The sequence below is a fragment of the Papaver somniferum genome, chromosome 9 (genome assembly GCF_003573695.1).
Source record: "Papaver somniferum cultivar HN1 chromosome 9, ASM357369v1, whole genome shotgun sequence".
In the NCBI taxonomy this organism is placed as follows: domain Eukaryota; kingdom Viridiplantae; phylum Streptophyta; class Magnoliopsida; order Ranunculales; family Papaveraceae; genus Papaver; species Papaver somniferum.
Window position 1 is genome coordinate 6387075 of NC_039366.1, and position 24643 is coordinate 6411717.

Consider the following 24643-nt stretch of genomic DNA (forward strand, 5'->3'; position numbering starts at 1 on the left):
GAAACCTCACCCGATCAAATCCATGCCATTACCACCCTCCGAAGTGGTAAAGTCATCGAGAACAACGTGGGAACCTAATGAATCTGATACAAATTCCACGCTGTCTCCACAACCCCAGAAAACCAAAGAATCTGAGCAAGTTGGAAAATCTGACAATTCTACTGCTGTGAATGTCCCTTTGCCAACTCATTCTCCTGTTGCCCCATTTCCTCAAAGATTGATCTATCAACAGAAAAGTACCCATTACAATGAGATGTTAGATCTGTTCAAGAGAGTCAACATCAACATTCCTTTTCTTGAAGCAATCAAGCAAATCCCTGCTTATGCCAAATTCCTCAAAGACTTGTGCACTCAAAAGCGCAAGCTCAATGTGCAAAAACGTGCTTTCTTAGCTGAGCAGGTAGTTCCATCATTCTGAACAAAACTCCACCCAAGTTTAGGGATCCAGGATGTCCAACAATTTCTTGCACTATAGGAGAACACACGGTCAATAAAGCGTTATTAGACCTAGGTGCAAGTGTTAACCTACTGCCATATTCTGTTTATGAGCAGTTAGGTCTTGGGGAGTTGAAACCAACATCTATCACTCTACAACTGGCAGACCGATCTGTCAAGATTCCTCGTGGAGTGGTCGAAGACGTTTTGATCAAGGTTGACAAATTCTATTTTCCCGTAGACTTCATTGTCTTAGACACTCAACCTGTACAAAACCCAGACTGTCACATTCCTGTCATCTTAGGACGTCCTTTCTTGGCTACGTCCAACGCGATCATCAACTGTCGGAATGGAGTGTTAAAACTGTCTTTTGGTAACATGACGGTAGAATTGAATGTGTTCGATATTAGTCAACAACCTGTGAATCTTGATGATGATGATGTGCATGAAGTTAATATGATTGAAGGATTAATGCAAGATTCGTTGACTAACATTCTATCCGTCGACCCCTTTCAAGCATGTATGGAGAACTTTAACCCTGATTCCTATGATGATGCATACTGTAGTGACGTCCTATCTCTGCTCGAATCTGTACCTCAAATGGACGTCACTGAAAGGAAATATGAAGTGGAACCACCCCTACTCTCTGATTCCAAGCTTATTCCATCCATTGTTGAGCCACCCAAGCTTGAATTGAAAAATTGCCTAGTACGTTGAAGTACGCATTCCTAGGTTCTTCTGATACTTTACCTGTCATTATTTCATCATGTTTAGACACGGAACAGGAAAGTAAGCTTTTAGAAGTACTTAAGGAACACAAAGAGGCCTTAGGATGGACCATCTCAGATCTCAAAGGAATTAGTCCCACCATTTGCATGCACCACATTAACCTTGAAGAGAATGCCAAACCATCGAGGGAAATGCAAAGGAGACTTAATCCTAACATGAGAGATGTAGTCAAAGGAGAGATCCTGAAACTACTTGATGCGGGTATCATATACCCAATTCCCGATAGCAAATGGGTTAGTCCCATTCAAGTTGTGCCTAAGAAGTCAGGCATTACTGTTGTTCAGAACGACAAGAATGAATTAGTCCCTACTCGTACAACCACAGGATGGCGAGTATGCATCGACTACAGGAAGTTGAACACAGTAACAAGGAAGGATCACTTCCCGCTCCCTTTCATTGACCAAATGCTAGAACGTGTGTCTGGACACAGTCACTACTGTTTTCTAGATGGCTTTTCCGGTTATAACCAAATTCACATTGCTCCAGAAGATCAGGAAAAAACTACATTCACGTGTCCATTTGGGACGTTTGCTTATAGACGTATGCCCTTCGGGTTGTGTAATGCACCTGCTACTTTTCAGCGTTGCATGATGAGCATTTTTTCTGACATGATAGATAGTTTTCTCGAGATCTTTATGGATGATTTCTCTGTTTTTGGTTCCTCGTTTGACGAATGTTTGAAGCATCTTGCCCTCGTGATATCCAGATGTAAAGAAAAGAACCTTGTTCTAAATTGGGAAAAATGCCATTTTATGGTGAATTCAGGAATAGTTCTAGGACACATCATCTCAGAAAAGGAATTGAAGTGGATAAAGCTAAAGTTGACCTCATTCAACATCTACCACAACCTTGCTCTGTGAAGGAGATCAGATCATTTCTAGGTCATGCTGGTTTTTACCGGCGATTCATCAAAGATTTCAGCAAAATCTCCAGACCTCTGTGCAGTCTTCTCTCCAAAGATGTTGCCTTCAATTTCGATGCTGCTTGTGTGAAGGCATGGGAGGAATTAAAAACCCTTCTCACCACCGCTCCTATAGTCCGACCACCCGATTGGAAGCTTCCGTTCGAACTTATGTGTGATGCCTCTGATTATGCTGTTGGTGCTGTTTTAGGACAGCGAGTTGATAGACTACCATATGTGATATACTATGCTAGCAAAACCCTTAATGATGCCCAACTCAATTATTCAACTACCGAGAAGGAATTGCTTGCCGTCGTTTTCGCATTAGACAAGTTTAGATCTTATCTGATAGGGTCTAAGATCATCATATACACAGACCATGCGGCTTTGAAGTATCTTCTTTCCAAGAAGGATGCTAAAGCTCGCCTTATTCGATGGATACTCTTATTACAGGAATTCGATCTCGAAATCCGTGATAAGAAAGGTTGTGAGAATGTGGTTGCTGATCATTTGTCTAGATTAACTTTAGAGTCTATTGATGAATTGTGAGCTGATTAGAGAATCATTCCCAGATGAACAGATGTCTATCTCAGACCTTCCTTGGTTTGCTGATATTGTTAACTACCTCGCTACAGGTAGGATGCCCTCACGTTGGTCGAGACAAGACCGCTCTAAATTCCTGGCTGAAGTCAAACATTTCCTTTGGGATGACCCATATTTGTTTAAGTACTGTCCAGACCAAATCATTAGGAGATGTGTCCCCAACACTGAACAGAAAGATGTGATATCTTTCTGTCATGACCAAGCATGTGGAGGCCATTTCATCAGTGCCAAAAAACCGCTGCAAGATCTTGCAGTGTGGATTCTATTGGCCATCATTGTTCAAGGATTGCCATGATTATTGTGTTGCTTGTGAACGCTGTCAAAAGCTAGGAAGCATTTCGAGGAGAAACATGATGCCATTGAACCCCATTTTGATTGTGGAGATTTTTTTGTTGGGGGATAGACTTCATGGGTCCATTTCCCATGTCTGACAGCAAGTTGTACATCCTAGTCGCAGTTGATTACGTTTCTAAGTGGGTAGAAGCCATAGCAACCAGAACAAATGACCACAAGGTGGTACTTTCATTTCTAAAGGAGAACATATTTTCACGTTTTGGTACCCCTAGAGCTATCATCAGTGACGGCGGTTCACATTTTCGTAACAAGTACTTTGAGTCTTTAGTACGCAAGTATGGCATAACTCACAAGGTTGCTACTCCGTACCACCCTCAGACTAGTGGACAAGTGGAAGTGTCTAATAGGGAAATTAAGCACATTCTGGAGAAGACGGTCAACCCGTCCAGGAAAGATTGGTCATTGAGATTGAATGATGCTTTGTGGGCCTATAGAACAGCTTATAAGACACCAATTGGCATGTCCCCCTATCGTCTAGTGTATGGAAAGCCGTGCCATCTACCTGTGGAATTAGAACATCGTGCCTACTGGGCAATCAAAGAGCTGAACTTTTCTCTGGACGAAGCTGGAATTCAAAGGAAACTTCAACTCAACGAGTTGGAAGAATTGAGAAATGAGGCTTATGACAGTGCCAAGCTGTACAAGCAAAGATGAAGATATTTCATGATAAGCGTATTCTGCGCAAATCCTTCACTCCTGGTCAGAAAGTCTTGCTGTATGACTCCCGATTACATCTTTTTCCAGGAAAACTGCGTTCCAGATGGAAGGGACCGTACCTAGTACGCACAGTTTTTCCTCATGGAGCTGTAGAGCTGGAGGATGTCTCCAACAAGAACGTTTTCAAAGTCAACGGGCAGAGATTAAAGCCATTCCTTGAGCCATTTCCACCCGACATTGAAACAACCAACCTGGAGGACCCAGTCTATGTGGACTAAACTGGTCCACTCTTTCCCTAAATAACCAAAAAGTTTTCCAAATCTTTCCCTAAAAACCAAAATTTTTCGTTTTCCCATCAAAACCAAAATTTGTCTTTTTCCCAACAAAACCAAATTCTTTCCAAAAAGTCCAATCCCATTAAAAACCAAATGTTCTTGTAGATAATGTGTTAGTTAAATTTCCCTTTGTGTATATTTTGTGCTCATCCATTGTGACTGCTAATATGATGGATTTTTGCCTTGAAATCGGGTATTCTCTCTCCTTTTACTCTACTCAGCATGTTCCTCTTCATATATTGTTTTATAATTCTTTCCATACTTTGAAACATTGAGGACAATGTTTAGTTTAGGTTTGGGGGTATAGAGTAGATACCACGATAATTTGCCATAATTGAAAACGAACTCCTTCTTCTTTTTGAAAAAAAATAAAAATAAAAAAATAATAAATTCAAAATTCAAAATTCAAAAAAAATTAAAAAATGAAAAAAATCATAAAAATGGAGCTCATTTACCTTGAAATGTTGACTCTTGTGCAAATATGTATTATTATTAGGAGTCTTAGTCTAGATATTTAGGCACCCTGATTCTAGCACAATTCACATAGTGATAAGAAATTTGCACGCGCACGATCTACCAATACATGTATGGCCTCGATCTTCAAGGTGTTTGATAGGAAGTTACGATTGTCAATCACTTTAGAATACTGAACGAAACTTGACTAGCTTGTTCTTTGGTTGGTTGGGATAGAAGGTGGAGGTTACATTAAGAAAGACAACCATCGAATTTAACTGGGTGCATCAAAAAGGGCTACCTCTTGCAAAGTGTCATGTAATCTTTTGTTTCTTTTGTTATGTATCAAAAGTGTTTCTTCGTAAAAAAAAAAAAAAAAAATGTAATTCAAAAAAAAAAAAAAAAAAGAGAGAAAAAAAATATCAGAAAAATACAAAAAGAATAAAAAAAAATCAAGTATTTATCAATTCCATCATCTCTTGTTCCAAAAATAAAAAGAGAGTAGTCAATGTAAATAAGAGTCATGTAAAGAGTCATCTTTTGTTGTTTTTTTTGTAATAAGCAAGGAGGGTGTATGCCATTGATGTACAACGCGAGTAATTGTGAAATACCTCCAACTCATTCACAATTCTCGTAAAGTCCGGACAGCTAGCTAGATTTCGACCTCAGTTCTTAGCCTGAGAAACTATCTCTTGGTGATTAGTAGTCATGACTTCAGATCTTTCTTTACACATGTGTAGATACACTTTACACTCTTATCACATGTCTTTTTTTTTTGTTATCAGTTCTAGGATTGTGCCTTCGATAGCTAGATTGACATCTCCATTTTGCTGTGAGCTTAACTGTTTTGCACATGTCACGTTTGATGGAATCTGAGCTTATATTTTGACCTAGAACTTTGTAGGTACGTTCTAAGCAAACCTTCACGAGACTTCAACTCGTCCACTAGGGACACTTAGTGGTTTAAAAGGCTTAGTGCATACGCTAAATGCATTCGAGAGACCAGCGACAGTGGTATAATTAGGATTTCCTTAGTTTTGTTTTACTTGAGGACAAGTAAAATTCAGGTTTGGGGGTATTTGATGAGTGCCAAATATCGTATATATTTATCCCTTTTTGTTGGCATTTAACTCATCTTTTATGCATTAATTCTACATTTTATCTCATATTCTGTATTTTCATTGTTTTCAAGAATAAATATTTTTATTAATTAATTTTGCATTTTTTGGTAATAAATAAAGTCTGGATGAATTGCGGAGCGGAATAGAGCAGAAAAGTAGTGAAAAGCCGGGAGAAATCACGCAAGGAAGCCGCGAAGAATGGTGCGCACAACCTCATTTTCTACACACAAAAACGCCTCCGTTCTCAGCCATCAGATCAGTTCTCAGAAGCATCCGACGGTCGCTCCTTCATAGAGCATCAAAATCTGAAGTCTCTGCCAAGCACCACAGCGCTGAAATTCCAAGCCTTTAGATTAGATGGTAGTTGAATCCAACGGTTGCTCCCTTGCTGTTCATCGAAGTTTGATATCTCCGCCTTACACTACAACACCTAACTCCATCTGGCGTCGTTGATTTTGTTGTATTATATAATCCAGCGGTCGCTACAAGCTTCACTCCATCTCGCCGTCAGATTGTTCTATCAACTCCACATCCCACGGCCCAGCGTCGCAGATCATCAAACTCGATACGCCCGCTTAACACCATAGTACCAGAAACATATAACCCATCGCCAAACACTCCCCTCCTTCTTTCCATCGACTTCTTTCTCCCTCACCCTCTGCAACCACCATACTCTGCCACCACCACCACCTACTCTGCCGTACCAGTTCCATCGCCACCTCCTTCTCCATCAACAACTCTCCACAACAACCACAATCCATCATATCCCTCAATACCCCCATCACCTATTAATCTATTTCAACAACTCCACCATCCTCATCACTGTTAGGGTTGGATTTGGTGAACTAGGTTGATAGATGAAGCAATTGGCGCGTGGGAATGGAGCAGGAAGAGATTACAAGGTATGGGTCGACGCATGGGGGAGAAATTGTGCCATCAAATTAGGTAATTTGAAAAACCTAATTTCACTGTTTTGGGGGAAAATTGGGGGAAAACCCTAAATGGGTAATTGGGTATAAATTGGTGTTATGTGGAGTGTGTGAAACACACTGTATATCTCTCTGGACTAGCCAGTAGAGAATTTGCCACAAAATTTTAATGAATTTCAATTTCAATGCTTATCAGTGAACAGTTGAACATTGCATATGTGTTTAGTTATCTCAAATGTTGCTAGTTGTGTTTGAATTATCACATATGATGAATGTTATTGCTTTATCCATGTTTAGCATGAGCTAAATAGCACTAAGCTAAGGCTCAGTTGAAGCCTTGTGTACTGCCATTTGACAGGTTGCTAGGATAGTTCTCCTGTTGCCCTGTTTTGCTTGAGCAAATGGGAGATACCAATGCTCATAGTGCCTGTGATTGGCTGTGCTGTCAAAAGACAGCCAATGCTAGGGGAAAACTATGGAGCAATTTAGTATTCTTCTATTTCTAGATGTATGCATAGGATCAAACACAACCTAGAAACATGTCATTTGATTAGGACACAAGGTGGATCCTAAGCCTTGGCTTAACCACCAATCCCTTTGCAGTCACTTCTATTCAGTTCTATTTTGTTTCCTGATCAGTTATTTTCTTGCCTTTTTTTCTTGCACTTTGTAGGCTACTGTGCACTGAAATCAGTGCACAATCCTCACCTTGCCCTTGGCTTCCAAGCCTTGGTTCTTGTCTGATTTACCTTGCTGTTTTCTTAACTGTTTCTTTATTGCTTTACCTTGCATCCTTGGTTCATGCCATTTACCTTGCTTTGCTCACTGCCATAGTGCATTGTCACCATTGTTAGCTTAGGTTTCTTCTTGTATGCTCCCACTCCCTGTGGACTGACCCCCTGCTTACCTTCTATATCATAACTTGGCCTTGTATACTTGCAAGCTTTTGTGTGCTTCCCATTTTCACACCAAAAACATGTATTGTGTTTGAGTATATATAAATGTACTTACTTTGCTGGCAAACCAAAAAGGAAATTATTCGTTGTGTCTTCTTTCAACGTCAGCATCCCTTATACCACGCCTTTTCAATTCTTCTTTGTGTTCACTGTAAGTGGAATGCTTAACATAGTTAACTATTGAACTTGACAAAATTTAAAGATTATTGGTTGTAAAAGCAAAACAAAACATATATAACCTCTGAATTTTTATCGGAAAATGGGTCATTTGTCCAAATATTTTTAAATCACGGTTCAAATGGACGGGTAAAAAATAGTTTGGGTGAAATGGCAAAAAAAAAAATAGTAAGGACGAAATTGGTTTCATCCTAGCTTAAATTTAAAAAAAATAGCAAGGATGAAACTGGGTACATCCTGTGTAAATTAAAAATAAGAAAAAATATTTGAAAATAGGCACGATGAAACTGGTTACATCCTGCCTATTTTTACATTTTTGTCCATTTAAACAGTATCAAAATCTAACCGTCCATTTACCCAAAAATTGTTAATTTTGGTCTTTTTAACCAATTTTGTGAAACAAAAATTCAGCGCGTGCAAAACATAAATTCCAAAAAGAATAGATTCTACCTAAAAAGTACTTCCAAAGCATGAGACACCAATGCCCGAAAAAATAAATTCTACATGAATGTACATTTCAGTCATATGATAAGGTTTCAGTGAGTGGTAACTGATAGGATATGGTATTTTTCACAAAGCTATGTGCAATAGTAGCTGAAACAGTAAGCCTTCTTATGAAACATGCAATCATTTCTGGCATTGATTTATCATACACGATATATATGTTCACACATTTATATACATATGAAAGCAGGCAAAAAAAAATATTACATCTTATTTCATGATAAAATGAAAACACTAAAATGACATGAATCTAGCGCGTTGTTGTAGTTTCTCAAAATGATTAAGAACCGAACAATGACAAACTCTATTGTTATAAACTATAAGGGCATGCACTCAAACATGCGGCAGCATCGAGATTCGCCGTAACAGCTATTGTAACAGTAGGTATAAAGTAAAGCCTTCCTATGAAATGTCTGATCACTCTACCCAGGAACCAAACAACGGTTATAAACCATTCATGCATGCAGTCATATCCAGATTCCCCTATGAAAGCTAATGATATCAGTTATAACCCAAACGCATCAGAAATTTAAAAGCCAAAGTGCAACACAAGTGGAATGCACACACATGGACAAAAATGGGACATAAAAATTTACAAAATTGGTTAAAAAGACCAAAATCAACAATTCTTGGGTGAAATGGACAGTTATATTTTGATACTGTTTAAATGCCCAAAAATGTAAAAATAGGCAGGATGTAACCAATTTCATCGTGCCTATTTTCAAATATTTTTTCTTATTTTTAATTTACACAAGACGTACCCAGTTTCATCCTTGGTATTTTTTAAATTTAAGCTACGATGAATCCAGTTTCATCCTTGCTATTTTTTTTTGGTCATTTCACCCAAACTATTTTTTACTCGTCCATTTGAACCGTGATTTAAAAATATTTGGACAAATGAATCATTTTCCGTTTTTGTTTTGAGTTTCTTGGACCAGTAACTGCGAAGAAAAACTCTGTGAATTCGTGAAAATGGGCCACCGTTCTAAGCTGCTTCCTCTTCCGGTAAATTGTTCTTGCTCGGTATATTTTGTGTGAACATGTTTTAAGAATATTCCAAACTGTCAACAATAGCATATTTAACGAGGCTGTTGGGTATACATCAAAATCATACCCCAACTTTTTACACCACTACGTGTCATTCATATCGACCGTAGATTTCATCCTCATCCTCCCCCACCAGAAAAAATAAGGAGGTTCGCTTTAAAAATGGGCTAATGAAAACTTGACACATAGTGGTGTAAGTTTTTTGGTGTATTTTTTTTTTGTGTATACATACCATTTTCGCATATTTAATGTATTAAATATCATTTCATTCTTAATTTGCTAACTTGTACTCTATGTTGCAGGGTGATGTTGATATTATATGTGGAGCGCCACCTTGTCAGGGTATCAGCGGTTTTAACCGTTTTAGGAACGTTGAAGCACCGTTGGATGACAAAAAAATTTATCAAATGATTGTTTATATGGAAATTGTAAAGTTCTTGAATCCACAATATATCCTTATGGAAAATGTTGTAGATTTAGTTAAGTTCGCACACGGCTACATGGCAAGATATGTCGTCAAGCGATTGCTATCAATGGATTAACAAGTCCGACTTGGTATTATGGCTGCGGGCTCGTTTGGTCTTCCACAATTCAGGCAACACGTGTTTGTGTGGGTAGCGCAGATCGGAAAAGTAATTTTATTATCATGATTTACTTTATTTATTTTTTTCTGATTGTTTATTCTTATGCTGATTTCCTTGCTCGTTTATTTTATTTATTTATTTCTATAGAAAATTTCTTCGTACCCATATCCAACGCATGAAGTCGTTGTAAGTGGTAATACTACGATCGAGTTTGGGTTATGGATCGTACTTATAAGATTTTTTCTATTGAATATGCACTTGTTGTTTAAAATTATTTTTTATTCTCGCAGCAATGCGTTGTTGCATACGATGAGGACAATAAACCAAAACTTAAGGATCTACTATTGCTTGAGGATGCCATTAGGGACCTCCCTAAGGTTTGTATGCTTCTATTATCTAGTAACCATTTCTCTATTATGTTCTGAATATAATTAGACTAACAATTTTATGTCCTCATATTAATTTTTTTAAGATACAAAGCGATGAAGAGCGTGAAGAAAGACCGTATGGACCAGAACGTGAAACTCAATTTCAGAAAAATATAAGGTTAAATAAGGAAAGTCAGTAAATATATCTTTTATGCTTGGAATTGTATAGTTCTATTTTGTTCACCACTTTTGGATAAACCTTTAATTTGAACAACTAATATTTCAATTTCAATGTAGCTTGCATTATACTTTTATGGTAGCATATTTTATACAATATATGGGGTTGAAAGTTCATTTACTGGACGAATGTTATAATTTGATAACTGTTTGTAAGTAAAATTGTAAAAGTAAATCATCTTACTTTTTAGACTCTCGGTAAATAGGGAAGGTTAGTAAGTAGATCTTTTATGTTTGAAATTGTATAGTTCTGTTTGTAAGTAAAACTGTAAAAGTAAATCATTTTACTTTTTAGACTCTCGGTAAATAAGGAAGCTCAGTAAATAGATCTTTTATGCTTGGAATTGTATAGTTCTATTTTTTCACCGCCTTTTGGATAAACCTTTAATTTGAACAACTGATATTTCAATTTCGATGTAGCTTGCATCATACTTTCATGGTAGCATATTTTATACAGACTATATATAGGGTGTAAAGTTCATCCATTGGACGAATGTTATAATTTGATCATTGTTTGTAAGTAAAACTGTAAAAGTAAATCATCCTACTTTTTAGACTCTCGGTGGCCTAGGGGGTAACCTATTGTTTATAACGTGCAAGTGCAGGAAACAAATTTTAGTATTATACCTTTTTATTGCCGGGCCAGCTTTTCAACATGTATCAGATTTTCAGAGTGATATTTTTGATTCCTCGTGTCACAAGTGTTTTAGTAATTTGAGTTGTTTTTGAGATACCTAATGTGAATGAGATATCATATATGTTCCTAGTCCTTGTTTGATTTCAGAAATTAGTATGATATTGCTCTTTAGGACCTAGTTATTCTGTGGAGTTATATGACTAACTGATTCCGTTTTCTTCCACATATCAACTTTTTAAATAACCGATTACTTTTCTATTGTCTTATGTAATAGGTACTGGTCGTCATACGGTTCTTTTTGATCACATTCCACTTCCACTGAATGAAGAAGATTATCATAGAGTTTGCAGAGTTCCTAGAGAAAAGGTTGTTATCTTTCATTTATTTCATGCTTAATTGCTTTCCTAAATCAAACACTAATCTTTTATTGATGACACAATACTAATCTCAGTGATATTGGTGGAGTTATGAAAGATGCAAATTGGAAGTGGGAATAAGATCCATCCATGCCAAGGGAGGAGTTTGCTTCTGGAAATCTAGTGGTATAATCTATTATTGTTGTGCTGTATTTTATTTTAAATTTTTAAAATCTACTTAAACTCAGGTTACTTACCTCAATCATCAATCATTATCATTTATTAACTTTGACTTATTTTGTTTTTATAGATACCGGATTATGCATTGTGATTCACCCGTGGAAAATCAACCAAGTAAGTGTAATTATAAAGAAAAATCATTATGTTATTTTTTGTCCTTATGTTTGTATATCTAACAATAATGAAAATACAGGCCTTTCGCTCGCGTGTGGTTGGATGAAACCATCCCCACGGTGGTTACACGTGGGGAGCCGCACAATCAAGCTATTATGCATCCGGATCAAGACCGTGTTCTTTCTGTAAGAGAGAATGCAGGATTACAGGGATTTCCTGATTACCTTAAGCTATGCGGACCTGCAAAGGAGAAGTAAGTAATTATTGTTATTTGAAAAATACTCTTGTCACCGTTATATTTGATCCTTCGTATTTATTTGGCTGCTTGTTCACTAGGTTATATGCATGTTAAGCAAATCTATGCAATTATGGCCGAGGCAGTGTACATCAAGGGTGTGCAAGCCCATTCCACCTCACTTGCACCCCTAAAATTCTTTTGCTCCCCCTTCGTCAGAAGTCTGGCTCCGCCGTTGCCAACTATATTTTTTAAAATTTCAGTCTTTTGTCAAATTGATAGTCTACCGTATTGTGATGTTAATTTCAGCCCTACATCAAGCTTTAAGATCTTTTTCCTGTTCTTTCTCTGATTATTGATTACATTGTACTCGTTTGTGTCTCTTGTATGTTCAACTTGTTATGCTTATGAACAAATAGTTATTATCTGGTAATGCAGTTGTGATGTTTCTCTGATATGAACAAATTCTTTTCCTGTTATTTTTAGATATATTCAAGTTGGCAATGCAGTTGCCATCCCGGTCGCCAAAGCCTTGGGATATGCTTTTGCTCTTGCTATTCGAGGAGTTTCTTTGACTGAGCCGCTTTTCGTACTTCCTGATAATTTTGGGTCAACTATTGGACCTCTTCCCGTAGCATCATTGGAAACTGTAAATAGGTATTCTCTCTTATAAATGTTTTCTTTTCCTTTCATTTTTTACTGTAAATTCCTAGAATATTCTTCTAATTATATTTGAAATGTATTTTTCAGGGCAGTTGAGGAAGCATGATCGAAAGAGAAGAACAGTCTGCGTTTCTAGTTACATCGGTTTTCTGATCAGCTATCTTGACCATTAAAGGATGTTAGTTGCTGATATGGCTTATCTACCTCTGTTTCAGGTAAAGTGATATTTTTCACTTTATTTTTACCATAAAAAATAGGTAAATTGGAAATAGTGAAAGTACACTGTTATTTGTTTTAGGCACCACTAATTTTATTTAGGCACCCAACTCCTACCCCTTGCTTTAAAAGTATCCCAGGTTAGGGATTTAGTTTTTCTTCAATTTTGTTTCAAAGTTCAGAGCTTCAGATAGGAGAGGCAAATTCTGTAAGTCTCATTCTTCATCTAATCCATGAATTGAATTAAGGTTTATATTTAATTTTGCTTGAATTTTTCTGGGTTTTGATTATCTGTTCACATTATTGTTTTTTTGTTTCAGAATTTATCTGAAGGTGAAAGAAGTAGGAGATTGTGATAATGAGGCCAGTTTTTTGTGGGAGTTTTGATCATGAGACCCGGCAATCTGATCTTGAACGTCTCTTCTCCAAGTATGGGACTGTTGATAGAGTTGACATGAAATCTGGTAACTAACGAGAAACTTGTCTTTCAATCCTTTCCTTTTGTTTATGATTTTGATATACGATTTGGGTTTTGATGAGTTTAATGAGTTTTTTCTGTGAAATTAGGGGTTAATTATATACTCCTGTACTATTGGCATTGCACAATGTAAAGTCTTTATCATCTATTGGATTATTAGATGGTAAGTTGTTAGGTCTAGTTTCTTGACACTCATAAGTAGAATTAAGACTCCTGGATGGGAATCGGGTCACTTGCGGGCTTAGCTTGCTAGCACGTAGGGTGTTGCATAGGAATGCGGATGTGAAATTTGCATTGTTAGGTCTAATTTCATTGATTGTATTGTCCTGTTCGCCCTTGGTTCATGACAGTTACATCGAAGGGTTCACTAATTTAAGAATTAAAGCTTCTGGATGGGTGCAGTGGCACTTTCCTCCTAAGCTTGCTAGCATGTTGCACAGGAAGGTCGATGTGAAATTTGCACTATCCTAACAATGTTATCCTTCATGCCTGCTTGCCTGCTCATAAGATGTGAATTCACACATATGTGGTTGTATTTGCATATCCTTAGTATATTTTGAGAGACTAAAGAAGATTAGGAGTCTTAGAAACAGGGATGATTCATTGAAAAAGAAAAGAAGCTCTTTATTTAAATGTTTGTTTTGACGCAGGAAATTCGGAAAGTGCATCAATGCATATATCTTCGATGCAAAAAACACTTTCCTAACAATGCTATCCTTCATGCCTGCTTGCCTGCTCATCAGAACATATGCATTTCCTTCTTTTCAACCCTTATACTGCCTGCTCAGCCATGCTATGCTATGCTTTCTCCTTCTCCTTCTCCTTCTACTACTCATAGATGGATCAGTGTTAACAGTCATGCCAATGGCTACTCCTGAACATATGCTGAAATTGGCGAAGCACACACATCAGTGACTTCTCAGTTCTGATTCTTTGGATTTAGCTTTATCATCACTTAACACATCACGCAGGGCTACAAAATTGTTGACATCTCTGTTGCATCCACTTTCTCCCTACTTGCAGGTGTTGTGTTTTTTCTATTTTTCCGGGAAAAGAAACCTTGATAGGACTCTCTTTCTGAAACACAACCTTGTTAGAAATAGTACCTCATTTTTCTGTTTTTACCCAGGAAAAGAAATTTGATACAACTGGCACTCTGAAACACAACCTGTTAGAAATAGTACTAAAGACTTCTATTATTATCAGTTTACTACCTTTAGCTTAATTTTTCTTTGCTGCCGCAGGGTTTGCTTTCGTATATTTTGATGACGAGCGTGATGCTGAAGATGCCATCCGGAGCCTTGATAATACCCCATTTGGTTACAGTAAGCGCAGGCTTTCGGTGGAATGGTCAAGGGTAATCATCTTCTTTCCCATGTATTTTCAGTTCAATTTGTAGTACATGTAACTGGCTTTCATGCAGTGGTATTCCCTTCTTCGTTACTGTTAAATTTTTTGTTATATGTAGCCATCTGGTTCATGAGAATTTCGTTTTCTTGCTTCTTTTTCATGTTTCTCTTCCGGCAGGGAGAACGCGGTAATCGTCGTGATGCATCTAGACCAGTGGCAAAACAGAGGCCTACTAAAACACTGTTCGTGATAAACTTTGACCCAGTAGATACAAGTATCCGAGACATTGAAAAGCATTTTGAGCCATATGGTAAGGTATTGCATGTCAGAATCCGAAGGAACTTTGCATTTGTTCAGTTTGAGACACAGGAAGAAGCAACTAAAGCTCTTGAGTGCACACACATGAGGTAAATTGTTCCCTTATATCTTGCTGTTGGATAGCTGATTTTGTTTCTTTTAAATTTTCCATTTATAACTTGCTGCTCTGTGTTTTGTAGCAAGATTTGTGGAAGGGTTGTCTCAGTTGAATATGCCCTTAGGGATGACAGCGAGCGTGGTGGTGATAGGCGTGATAGTCCCAGCAGAGGAAGGGAAGACAGCCGTTCCAGAAGTCGAAGTCCTGTGCGTCGAAGTAGTAGACCAAGTCCTGATTATGGACGGGCACACAGTCCAGTGTACGATAGATATAAGGGACCATCAACCAACAGGGATCGAAGCCCTGACTATGGGCGATATCCAAGGTAAGACAGTTAAGCAAAGTTGCAAAAGCACCAGTTTAAGGAGTTCTTTTTATTCCGTCTTTTGTTCTTATTCGGGCCTCCAATTTTAATTAGTGTTCTTGGTTCCATGTCAGTCGATCACCTGTTCGCCGCACAGGCAATGGCCACTCACCAGTTCGCCGCTCAGCAGTTCGCCGTTCCCCTGTTGTTCGCTCACCTGTTCGCCGTACCCGTTCCCCTGCTGTCCGCTCACCTGTTCGCCGTACGCGTTCCCCTGCTGACCGCTCACCAGTTCGCCGTTCCCCTGTAGGTCGCTCACCAGTTCGCCGTTCCGCTGATAGCCGCTCGCCTGTTCGCCATTCTCCACCTGCTGGCCGTTCTCCAAATGACCGTTCACCAGTTCGTCGTTCTCCCGATGACCGCTCACCTGTTTGAAGACCAGGGGCATGAATAGTGGGTTGGAGGGTTCTCTCTAAAATAGTTGCTCACTTCTTCTTTTTTTGGTTTATCAGCATTGTAGCTGAAAACATCAAATGCATCTCCATGGATACTTTTTTTTTTAGTTGTTGCAGCAGTAGATAAATACTTCTAACTTTCATTTTGTTTATGTGACAGTGTAGTGTTAACTTAGAACTGGATGAAACTAGTACTTCTGGTTGGTGCCATCTTAATATGACAGAGTGACTTGATTCTGCAAGGCATCAGTGAAAATTTTGCAGTGTAGTAACTCACTCTGTGCAGTTTATTCTTCTCAGGTCCCAAAACAACTCCGGCCATGTACTCGGCCTGAGTGACAACCATCGTAACAGACTTAATGGCCCAATGGATAAGGCGCTGTATACGAAACCAGAGATTCTCGGTTCGATCCCCAGTGGGGTCGTGTTTTTTTTTTTTCTTCATACTTTGTAGATCAGATGATGGGGAATATGATGACCCATTTTTCATTCTTTCTTGCCTTGTCGGCCAAGGTTTGAAACATTGTGTGGTGTTGATTTTTCTTTTAGACATAACGAGAGCCACATATAACCATCCATTTGGTCGTTGAATTGCAATAAGAGGGACTCCACATAGAGATGCCAAGTCTTTTTTCAGTTTAAGTCAACAAAATAAGAAATGGAACGGTCAATAATAGTCAACATCTAGTTCTCCATTTTTTTGTTGCTTTTACATTTCAAGGAATCAAGGGTTGAAAATAAGGGCCACTTATTTGGAACCATACGGCATACATGTCCTACGCGCTTCTAATGTAAGGCTGTAAGCCCTCTAAACCTGATTTCCATATCATTTCATTTCATATCATGTCATACTATCAATTCCTCCTCTTGATCTTCTTCTTCTTCTTCTTCTGAGTAGTATTGATTAACTAGATTAACAGTTGACTTTAAAAACTCATAAATTGCGTCCGAAATACGCTATTGATCAAGAAGCTTGCTATGGTGGTGGTGCTGCTTATGCTATTGCTGTCTATCATCGCTTCATCATCAGAAGAAAAACATATCGATGGCAGTGATAATATTCAAGGTTTCGTCTACAATGGCTTTAAAGATGCATCTTCTGATTTAAGCTTCGGTAATGTTAATTTTAGTGTAGCAGACATCACATCCACTGGAGTGTTGAGGTTAACCAACAGCGATGACGGTACCTACCAAATAGGTCATGCTTTCTATTCTCATTCACTTCGATTCAAACAAAATTCATCCTCATCAGAAAGGAATATTACTAGCACTAGAGGTGGTAGTGTTTTTTCCTTCTCTACTTCATTCATCTTCTCTATAGTACCGGAATCTCCAGGTTCACGTGGTCAAGGGATTTCTTTTGTTATTGCACCTCAAGCAGACGTACCAGGAGTAAAATCAAGCGATGTGCCAGGTTTGTTTGATACAAGAAACAATGGGCAACCTACAAACACTATTTTTGCTGTAGAGCTAGATACCATCACTAATAGAGAATTTGATGATATACAGGGTGACCATGTAGGGATCGATATCAACAATCTTAGGTCCGTAACGTCCAAACCTTCTGGGTACTACACCCATAAAAATAGTGGGTTACGCAGCCTTAGCCTTATAAGTGGAGATCCCATTCGCTTTTGGATAGAATATGATGGAGTTAGTAAGAACCTTACCGTAACCTTAGCTCCACTTGCCGCGCTTAAACCTGATACTCCGCTATTGTTTTACAACCATGATCTTTCAGATATTTTCTTAGATTCGATGTATGTTGGCTTCTCAGCATCTACAAGTTTTTCACAAACATCTCATTATATATTGGGATGGAGCTTTAAGATCAACGGAGCAGCCTCACCCCTAGATCTAAACCAACTTCCCGAGCTTCCTAGAAGAAAGGCTACAAAATCAAAACTCTTCGGAGTTGAGTTGCAAATAATTATCCCAGTTCTTGTGCTAACGTTTATTATTGGCGTTTTATTCGTTGTAAGAGTAATCAGGAACGGTAAATTTGAAGACGTGGTGGAGGATTGGGAGCTAGAATATGGGAGGCAGAGGTTCTCATATCAAGATCTATATATTGCTACAAATGGATTCAAGGAGTCAGAAATTCTTGGGATCGGTGGCTTTGGTAAGGTCTACAAAGGAGTATTACCAACTTCAAAAGCCAACGTGGCCGTCAAAAAGATCTCTCATAACTCAAAGCAAGGAGTACGAGAATTTGTCTCGGAGATCATTAGCATTGGTCACCTCCGACACCGAAACTTGGCACACCTCTTGGGCTATTGCGGACGGAACAGAGAACTACTCTTGGTGTACGATTACATGCCTAATGGAAGTCTAGACAAGTTAATTTTTCGCAAATACAATTCCCCCTCAGCACCACCTGTTCTTGGGTGGAATCAAAGATTTCAAATCATTAAAGGCGTAGCTTCTGGATTAGTTTATCTACATGAAGAGTGGGAGCAGGTTGTGATTCACAGAGACATCAAGGCTAGTAATGTTTTATTAGATGGTGAGATGAATGCAAGATTAGGTGATTTTGGTCTCGCAAGATTGTATGATCGTGGAACCAATCCTGAGACGACGACCAATGTGGCTGGCACTCTGGGTTATATGGCACCGGAACTGATCAGAACAGGAAAAGCAACAGCAAGCTCAGATGTCTTTGCATTTGGTGCATTATTGCTTGAAGTTGCTTGTGGTAGGAGACCTATAGAGTTACATAAATCCGAAAGTGAAGAGGGTGAAATTCTTGTCGATTGGGTCTTAAATTGTTGGAGAAGAGGTGAAATACTGCGAACAAGTGATCCAAATTTATGGAACGAGTACGTAATAGAAGAAATGGATTTGGTATTGAAGTTAGGATTGATATGTTCGCATAATGATCCAAAGGCTAGACCAAGCATGAGACAAGTAATACAATATTTAGATGGAGAATTGCCTCTTCCTCAAACAGAGTTATGGGTACTTGATTATAACTCAACAACAATGACTAGTTCCGGCATACAAAGTGTGTCACTATCGATGAGTAATTTAACGTCATCTGCAGACTCGCTACTTTTTTGTACGCGGTAGTGCATATATACTTGGCGCTCTAAGAGGCAAATAATATAAACACTGTAATTGTGGAATATTTCGTTTTCAATTCCTTTATATTCTTGTGATCAAAATCATTCTCTGTAGCTTTTTTTTGGCTTTTAATGTAGCTTTCCTTTTTTTTTTCTTTGGTTCACAATTACTAGTAAGTTATTAATGACAACTGCAAGATGAAACTTAGCTTATATAAAGACAACTCTCTTTATTGATGTTTGGAAAATCTCTCAAAACTAAACACAAGCTCTAATCTTGCTCATATGATCAACCACAACTTTGGTGATCATATATATATATAGAACTATGAATTCCTTTTCCCAGTCCTATTACCTTATTACATGTCTTTCCTTTTCTTAGAACTAGATGACTTCTAATTCTCTTAGGTTTACAGTAATTTCCTAATCTTGTCCTAACCAGCTTGTTAGCGACTTCTATGTTGAAGTTTAACCAACATTCTCCCCGTTAAGCTTCAACCTTACCCGTGACATATCTTGTACTCCAATCAATTGTCTCGTTTCTTCAAACTTGATCCGAGTTAATGCCTTTGTCAATATATCTGCTTTCTGCTCAGTTCCTGGTATGTGTTCAACGTTGATGATCTCCTTCTCGATACATTCTCGTATGAAATGATACCTTTTGTAAATGTGTTTCGTCTTCCCATGAAACACTGGATTTTTAGTGAGTGCAATTGCAGACTTATTATCAATCTTGATGAGAACTTTTTCAGGTTCTCTTCCTTTGATTTCACCCAACAGTTCTTGAAGCCATATTGATTGTTTAGCTGCTTCTGTTGCAGCCATAAACTCAGCTTCACAGGATGAGAGGGCTACGGTGTCTTGCTTCTGTGAACACCATGTAATAGGTGCTTCACCTAGATAAAATATATGACCAGTTGTACCTTTTCCATCATCTTGGTCAATATTATGATTGTTGTCACTATACCCAACAATTTCTTTTGATCCTCCTCGACCATACTTCAATCCACAGCTGATTGTTCCTCTTAGATATCTCAATATCTGCTTTATTACATCACCATGAGACTTGCGTGTTCCTCTTAGGCATCCAACATTTCTTCTATAACTTGTTGGAACAATCTCTGCTTCTTCTTGTGCCTTTGAAACTTTAAGTCCAAACTCCATTAGTATCTTAGTTGGATTACAAGTTTCAAGTCCTGCTTCTTTCAGAATTCTCCTTGCATAAGCTTCTTGTTTAATCTGAATCCCATCTACTCCTTAATGGACTTCTATGCCAAGGTAATAAGTGAGTTTTCCGAGGTCTGACATCTCAAACTTTGATGACATTTCTCTCTTGAACTCATTGATCACCTTAAGGGAGTTGCCAGTCAAAAATAGATCATCTACATAGACTGCAATCACAAGAAGCGTTCCCTTTTCTTCTCTTTTGTATACTGATGTTTAGAGCACTTAACAAATCTGATTTCTCTTAAGATTTGATCTAACTTTGTATTCCAGGCTCGAGGAGCTTGTCTTAGATCATATAGAGATTTTGATAACTTATAAACCTTATGCTCTTGTCCTTTTACTTCAAAACCTTCTGGTTATTCAACATACACATCTTCTCGTAATTCTCCATGTAAGAATGCTGTCTTAACGTCTAAGTGGTGAATTTCCCATGAGTTTGATGCTGCCTCTGGCTTATCAACTAGAAACCAAGTCTTGTTTCTGTTGATTGAAATAATTTCTTCTCTACATGCTTGTGTCCATTTAGTCGAGACCTTTGCTTCCTGAAAATTACTTGGTTCATCATTAACAGAAAGTAGCATAATCTCACATTTTTCTGCAGCTTAAAGAACATAATCCTCCAGATACTGTGGCTTTTGTCTCTGTCTTGTTGATTTTCGTAGTGGAATGGGTTGAGTTATTTCATCGATCTCCTCTTCTTCTTCTTCTTCTTCTTCTTCTTCTTCTTCTTCTTCTACTTCTTCGTTATTCTCAGTGTTTTCATTATTCTCTTCTTCTTCTTGATTAACATCATTGTTTCCATTGGTATTGATGATTATGGGTCCTTCGCCTTCATCAATTACTTGACCCCATCTCATGTGAAACATTCCTGGATCCCTACTTGGTCCATCATTAGTTTCTTTCCAGTTCCAGTTTGCTTTTTCATCGAATACCACATCTCGACTCACTATTACTCTTTTCTTTGTTGGATTGAATAATCTGTCAAATGCTTCACTCTTTTCTTTCATAAGAATAGACCACATATATCTTGAGAAGTCATCTATAATAACAAATATGTATTTGTTATTTGCAAGGGTTTGTGGTGTAATAGGACCACATAAATCAGCATGAAGAAGCTCTAATGTCTTTGAGGCTCTGAATGTTGTTGCTTTTGGAAAACCTTGACGCGTTTGTTTCCCATCTAAACATGATTCACAGATCCTTGATTCATCGTTTATCTGTGGTAGTCCTCGAACCATCTTGTTCTGAGACATTGCCTTTAAGGTTCTGAAACTTATGTGTCCTAACCTTGCGTGCCACTTCCATGTCTGATCTTCCAGTCTCATATTCAGACACAATGGCCTTCCAATCATGAGACTTATCTTGTAGAGTCCATTCTGTGAGCGTGAGACTCTAACTAAGAGTCTTCCACTTGGGTCATGAACTGTTAGATAATCTTGTCGCATTCTAACATCACATCCAACTTCTGTAGCTTGTCCTAAACTTAGAATGTTTCTTTGTAAGTTTGGGATGAAGTAATATTTGTGACAAGCTTCTGTTCTCCGGTCTTGCTCTGAAATAGAATTGATCCTTTCCCTTCAATTTCTACAGAAGATCCATCCCCAAACTTCACTTGTCCTTTGATTTTCTCATTGAGTTCAGAAAAGTAGTGACTCTTACCAGTCATGTGATTGCTGGCTCCATTATCTAAATACCAGATTCCTTCTTCTCCATCCTTTGATTCGTAGTTCTTTGGTATTAGGTTCCCTTCGTTTAAGAATACAACTTCGTGCATGAAAAGAGTTGTATTTGCTTCCCTTGTTTCATTCTTGTTTGCTTCTTCCATCTTTTGTATTCTTTCAGGGCATACAGAGGAGAAGTGTCCTGGTTTATCACATCTGTAACAAATAATGTTTGATCTATCCTTCTTTTCTTTCCCTTGGTTTTGATCATTCTGAGTTGTTGTTCTATCTTGTGAGTTAAACCTTCCTCCCCTTCCTCGGCCTCTGTTTACTCTACCACCTCTTCCACGACCTCTTCCTCTTGTCGCACAGTTTTTTTGGTAAGAGTTTGTGTACAAGAGTTTTCCTTGAGTTTCTCCATTGTTTTCTTCATCAAGGATTCTCTCTTCATATGCTTTCAATCTTCCAATTATATCTTCATAGCTAGTCTTCTTTAAATCTAAGACTTGTTCGAGAGAAGCTATGATATGAATATACTTGGATCTTGGTAAAATACTGAGAAACTTCTTTACCAGTTTATCTTCATCAATGGATTGTCCAAGTGACGCAGCTTTTGAGGCTATCTCTGATAGCTTTCTTGCAAAGCTATCAATAGTATCAGTGTCTTTCATCTTCATTCTTTCAAATTCAGACATTAAGGTTTGCAGACGGGCTTCTTTAACTTGATCAGCTCCGAGATTACGTTCCTTTATTGCATCCCAAATTTTCTTTGAATTTTCCTATTCACCAACTTGTAGAACAAGACATTCTGGTATTTCTTGAAAAAGTAATCCAATGGCAACATTGTTTTTGTCTGGGTCCAATGTACCAGGATCAATTATTTCCCAAACTTTGTAGATTTTCATCAGTACCTTCATTCTCATGGCCCATACTGTGTAGTTTGTGGCGTTGAGGATTGGAATTTGTATTGATGATGGCGTGAACTGTTTTACACCCACAATGGTGGTTTAGTTTTCCATGGCTCAGAAACAAGCTCTGATACCAATTAATGGCAACTGCAAGATGAAACTTAGATTATATAAAGACAACTCTCTTTATTGATGTTTAGAAAATCTCTCAAAACTAAACACAAGCTCTAATCTTGCTCGTATGAGCAACCACAACTTTGATGATCATATATATATAGAACTATGAATTCCTTTTCCTAGTCCTATTACCTTATTACATGTCTTTCCTTTTCTTAGAACTAGATGACTTCTAATACCCTTAGGATTACATCAATTTCCTAATCTTGTCCTAATCAGCTTGTTAGTGACTTCTATGTTGAAGTTTATCCAACAGCAGAAACTCTAAAAGAACCGAATATCCATTATTTTCCATGAATCTATCATGATGCATGTCATGTGTGTTGTAATTTATTCTGCAACCTCAATGGAGGACAATGAAAGAAAACGATAACGGATTAATTGAAAAATTGATACACATGAAAATCCTACAGAAAAATTACTATTACATAAACTGATTCCTATTACATAACCATAAGCAGGATCATGTATTTCCATTACAATTTACCACACATCCTAAAAACCCTTCCATACGAAAGCATTTGGGAAAAGGAAAACCACTAGCATAAGAACTTATCCGAGGATAAGTCATTACCGCAGGTCTTTCAGGATCCAGAAGATAAAGACCACCTCCCAAACTTATTGAGAAGGCACGATATACATTTGATAGGAGAAATCATTGTGCTGAAACCGATTCATTTGTGTTGTTGTATGTGCGAACCAGTATCTCATTCATCTCTTATATTATCACTTTTTATCATTTTGCAAAGAAATATTTCTATTACAGTAGATCTCCAAAGTGAGAACGAGAGATGGAGAAGACGGCAATAAGGTGAAGTTTTGTTTGATAAGAGAAAATGTTTCTCAAGTAACTTTCTTTATACATAACCGTTTTTTGGGGACTACTCAAAAATGGTGGGGGACTACTCTCCATTGTTTTGGGTGGATATTAGAAGTAATAATGAGTCATCCCTTACCTAACTTTTCTTCTAATACCAAACTTGCCCTTCATAATTAAATTAGTGTAATGATTAGTGAGATTAAATTAATAATTTGATTTTTTTCAAAAAAGAATTATAGAGAGGTAGAAGAAGAAGATGAAGATGATAATGAAGATGAGGGTTTGGAAGAAAAAAATTTAGACCTTTTTCTTTAAGAGGCACAACAAGAGTACGATGTTTTGGGTACTCACGGATACTTCAAATTTAGTTAATAATGCTTGAATTGGTCAAAGCATTCCTAAAAATGAACAATTTACAAATTGATTTCGGTTTCGTTAACAAAGTTCGGTTACAACATTTGAAGAACAGGTAGCCGAACCCATTCTGCAAGTGTAGTTCGGTTAATGTTTCCAAAAACACAGGTAGCCGAACTCATTCTGCAAGTGTAGTTCGGTTAATGTTTCCAAAAACACAGGTAGCCGAACTCAGCTTTAATGGAATTTTTTCTTTCAGAGAAAAGTTCGATTAGGAGAAAAAAAATTGCGACGTAACCGAACTAAAAGTTCGGCTAGGAAAATTTAAATGAAAAAATTTGCGACGTAGCGGAACTCAATATATAGGTTTTCAGAGAAAAGTTCGGTTAGGAGAAAAAAAAATTGCGACGTAAACGAACTTTTCTCTGAAAGAAAAAACCTCCATTAAAGTTGAGTTCGGCTAGTTCAACAAAGTTTTTCCTAGCCGAATTTTTATCTGCAACTTCCGTTTACAACTCATT

At 37.8% G+C, this 24643-nt stretch overlaps 1 protein-coding gene and 2 pseudogenes across 1 annotated transcript; all 3 read left to right on the forward strand.

Moving 5' to 3' along the window:
• The first annotated feature begins 8553 nt into the window (after positions 1-8553).
• LOC113311243 lies at positions 8554-12801 on the forward strand (annotated as a pseudogene).
• Positions 12802-13047: 246 nt separating this feature from the next.
• Positions 13048-16174, forward strand: LOC113307740 (serine/arginine-rich splicing factor RS31-like). Its single transcript, XM_026556187.1, has 6 exons — positions 13048-13119; positions 13232-13375; positions 14634-14746; positions 14917-15146; positions 15237-15479; positions 15593-16174. Exons 2-6 carry the CDS (start codon positions 13270-13272, stop codon positions 15891-15893), a joined length of 993 nt encoding a protein of 330 aa, XP_026411972.1. The 5' UTR covers positions 13048-13119; positions 13232-13269; the 3' UTR covers positions 15894-16174.
• Positions 16175-16722: 548 nt separating this feature from the next.
• Positions 16723-19128, forward strand: LOC113307741 (annotated as a pseudogene).
• Positions 19129-24643: the final 5515 nt, after the last annotated feature.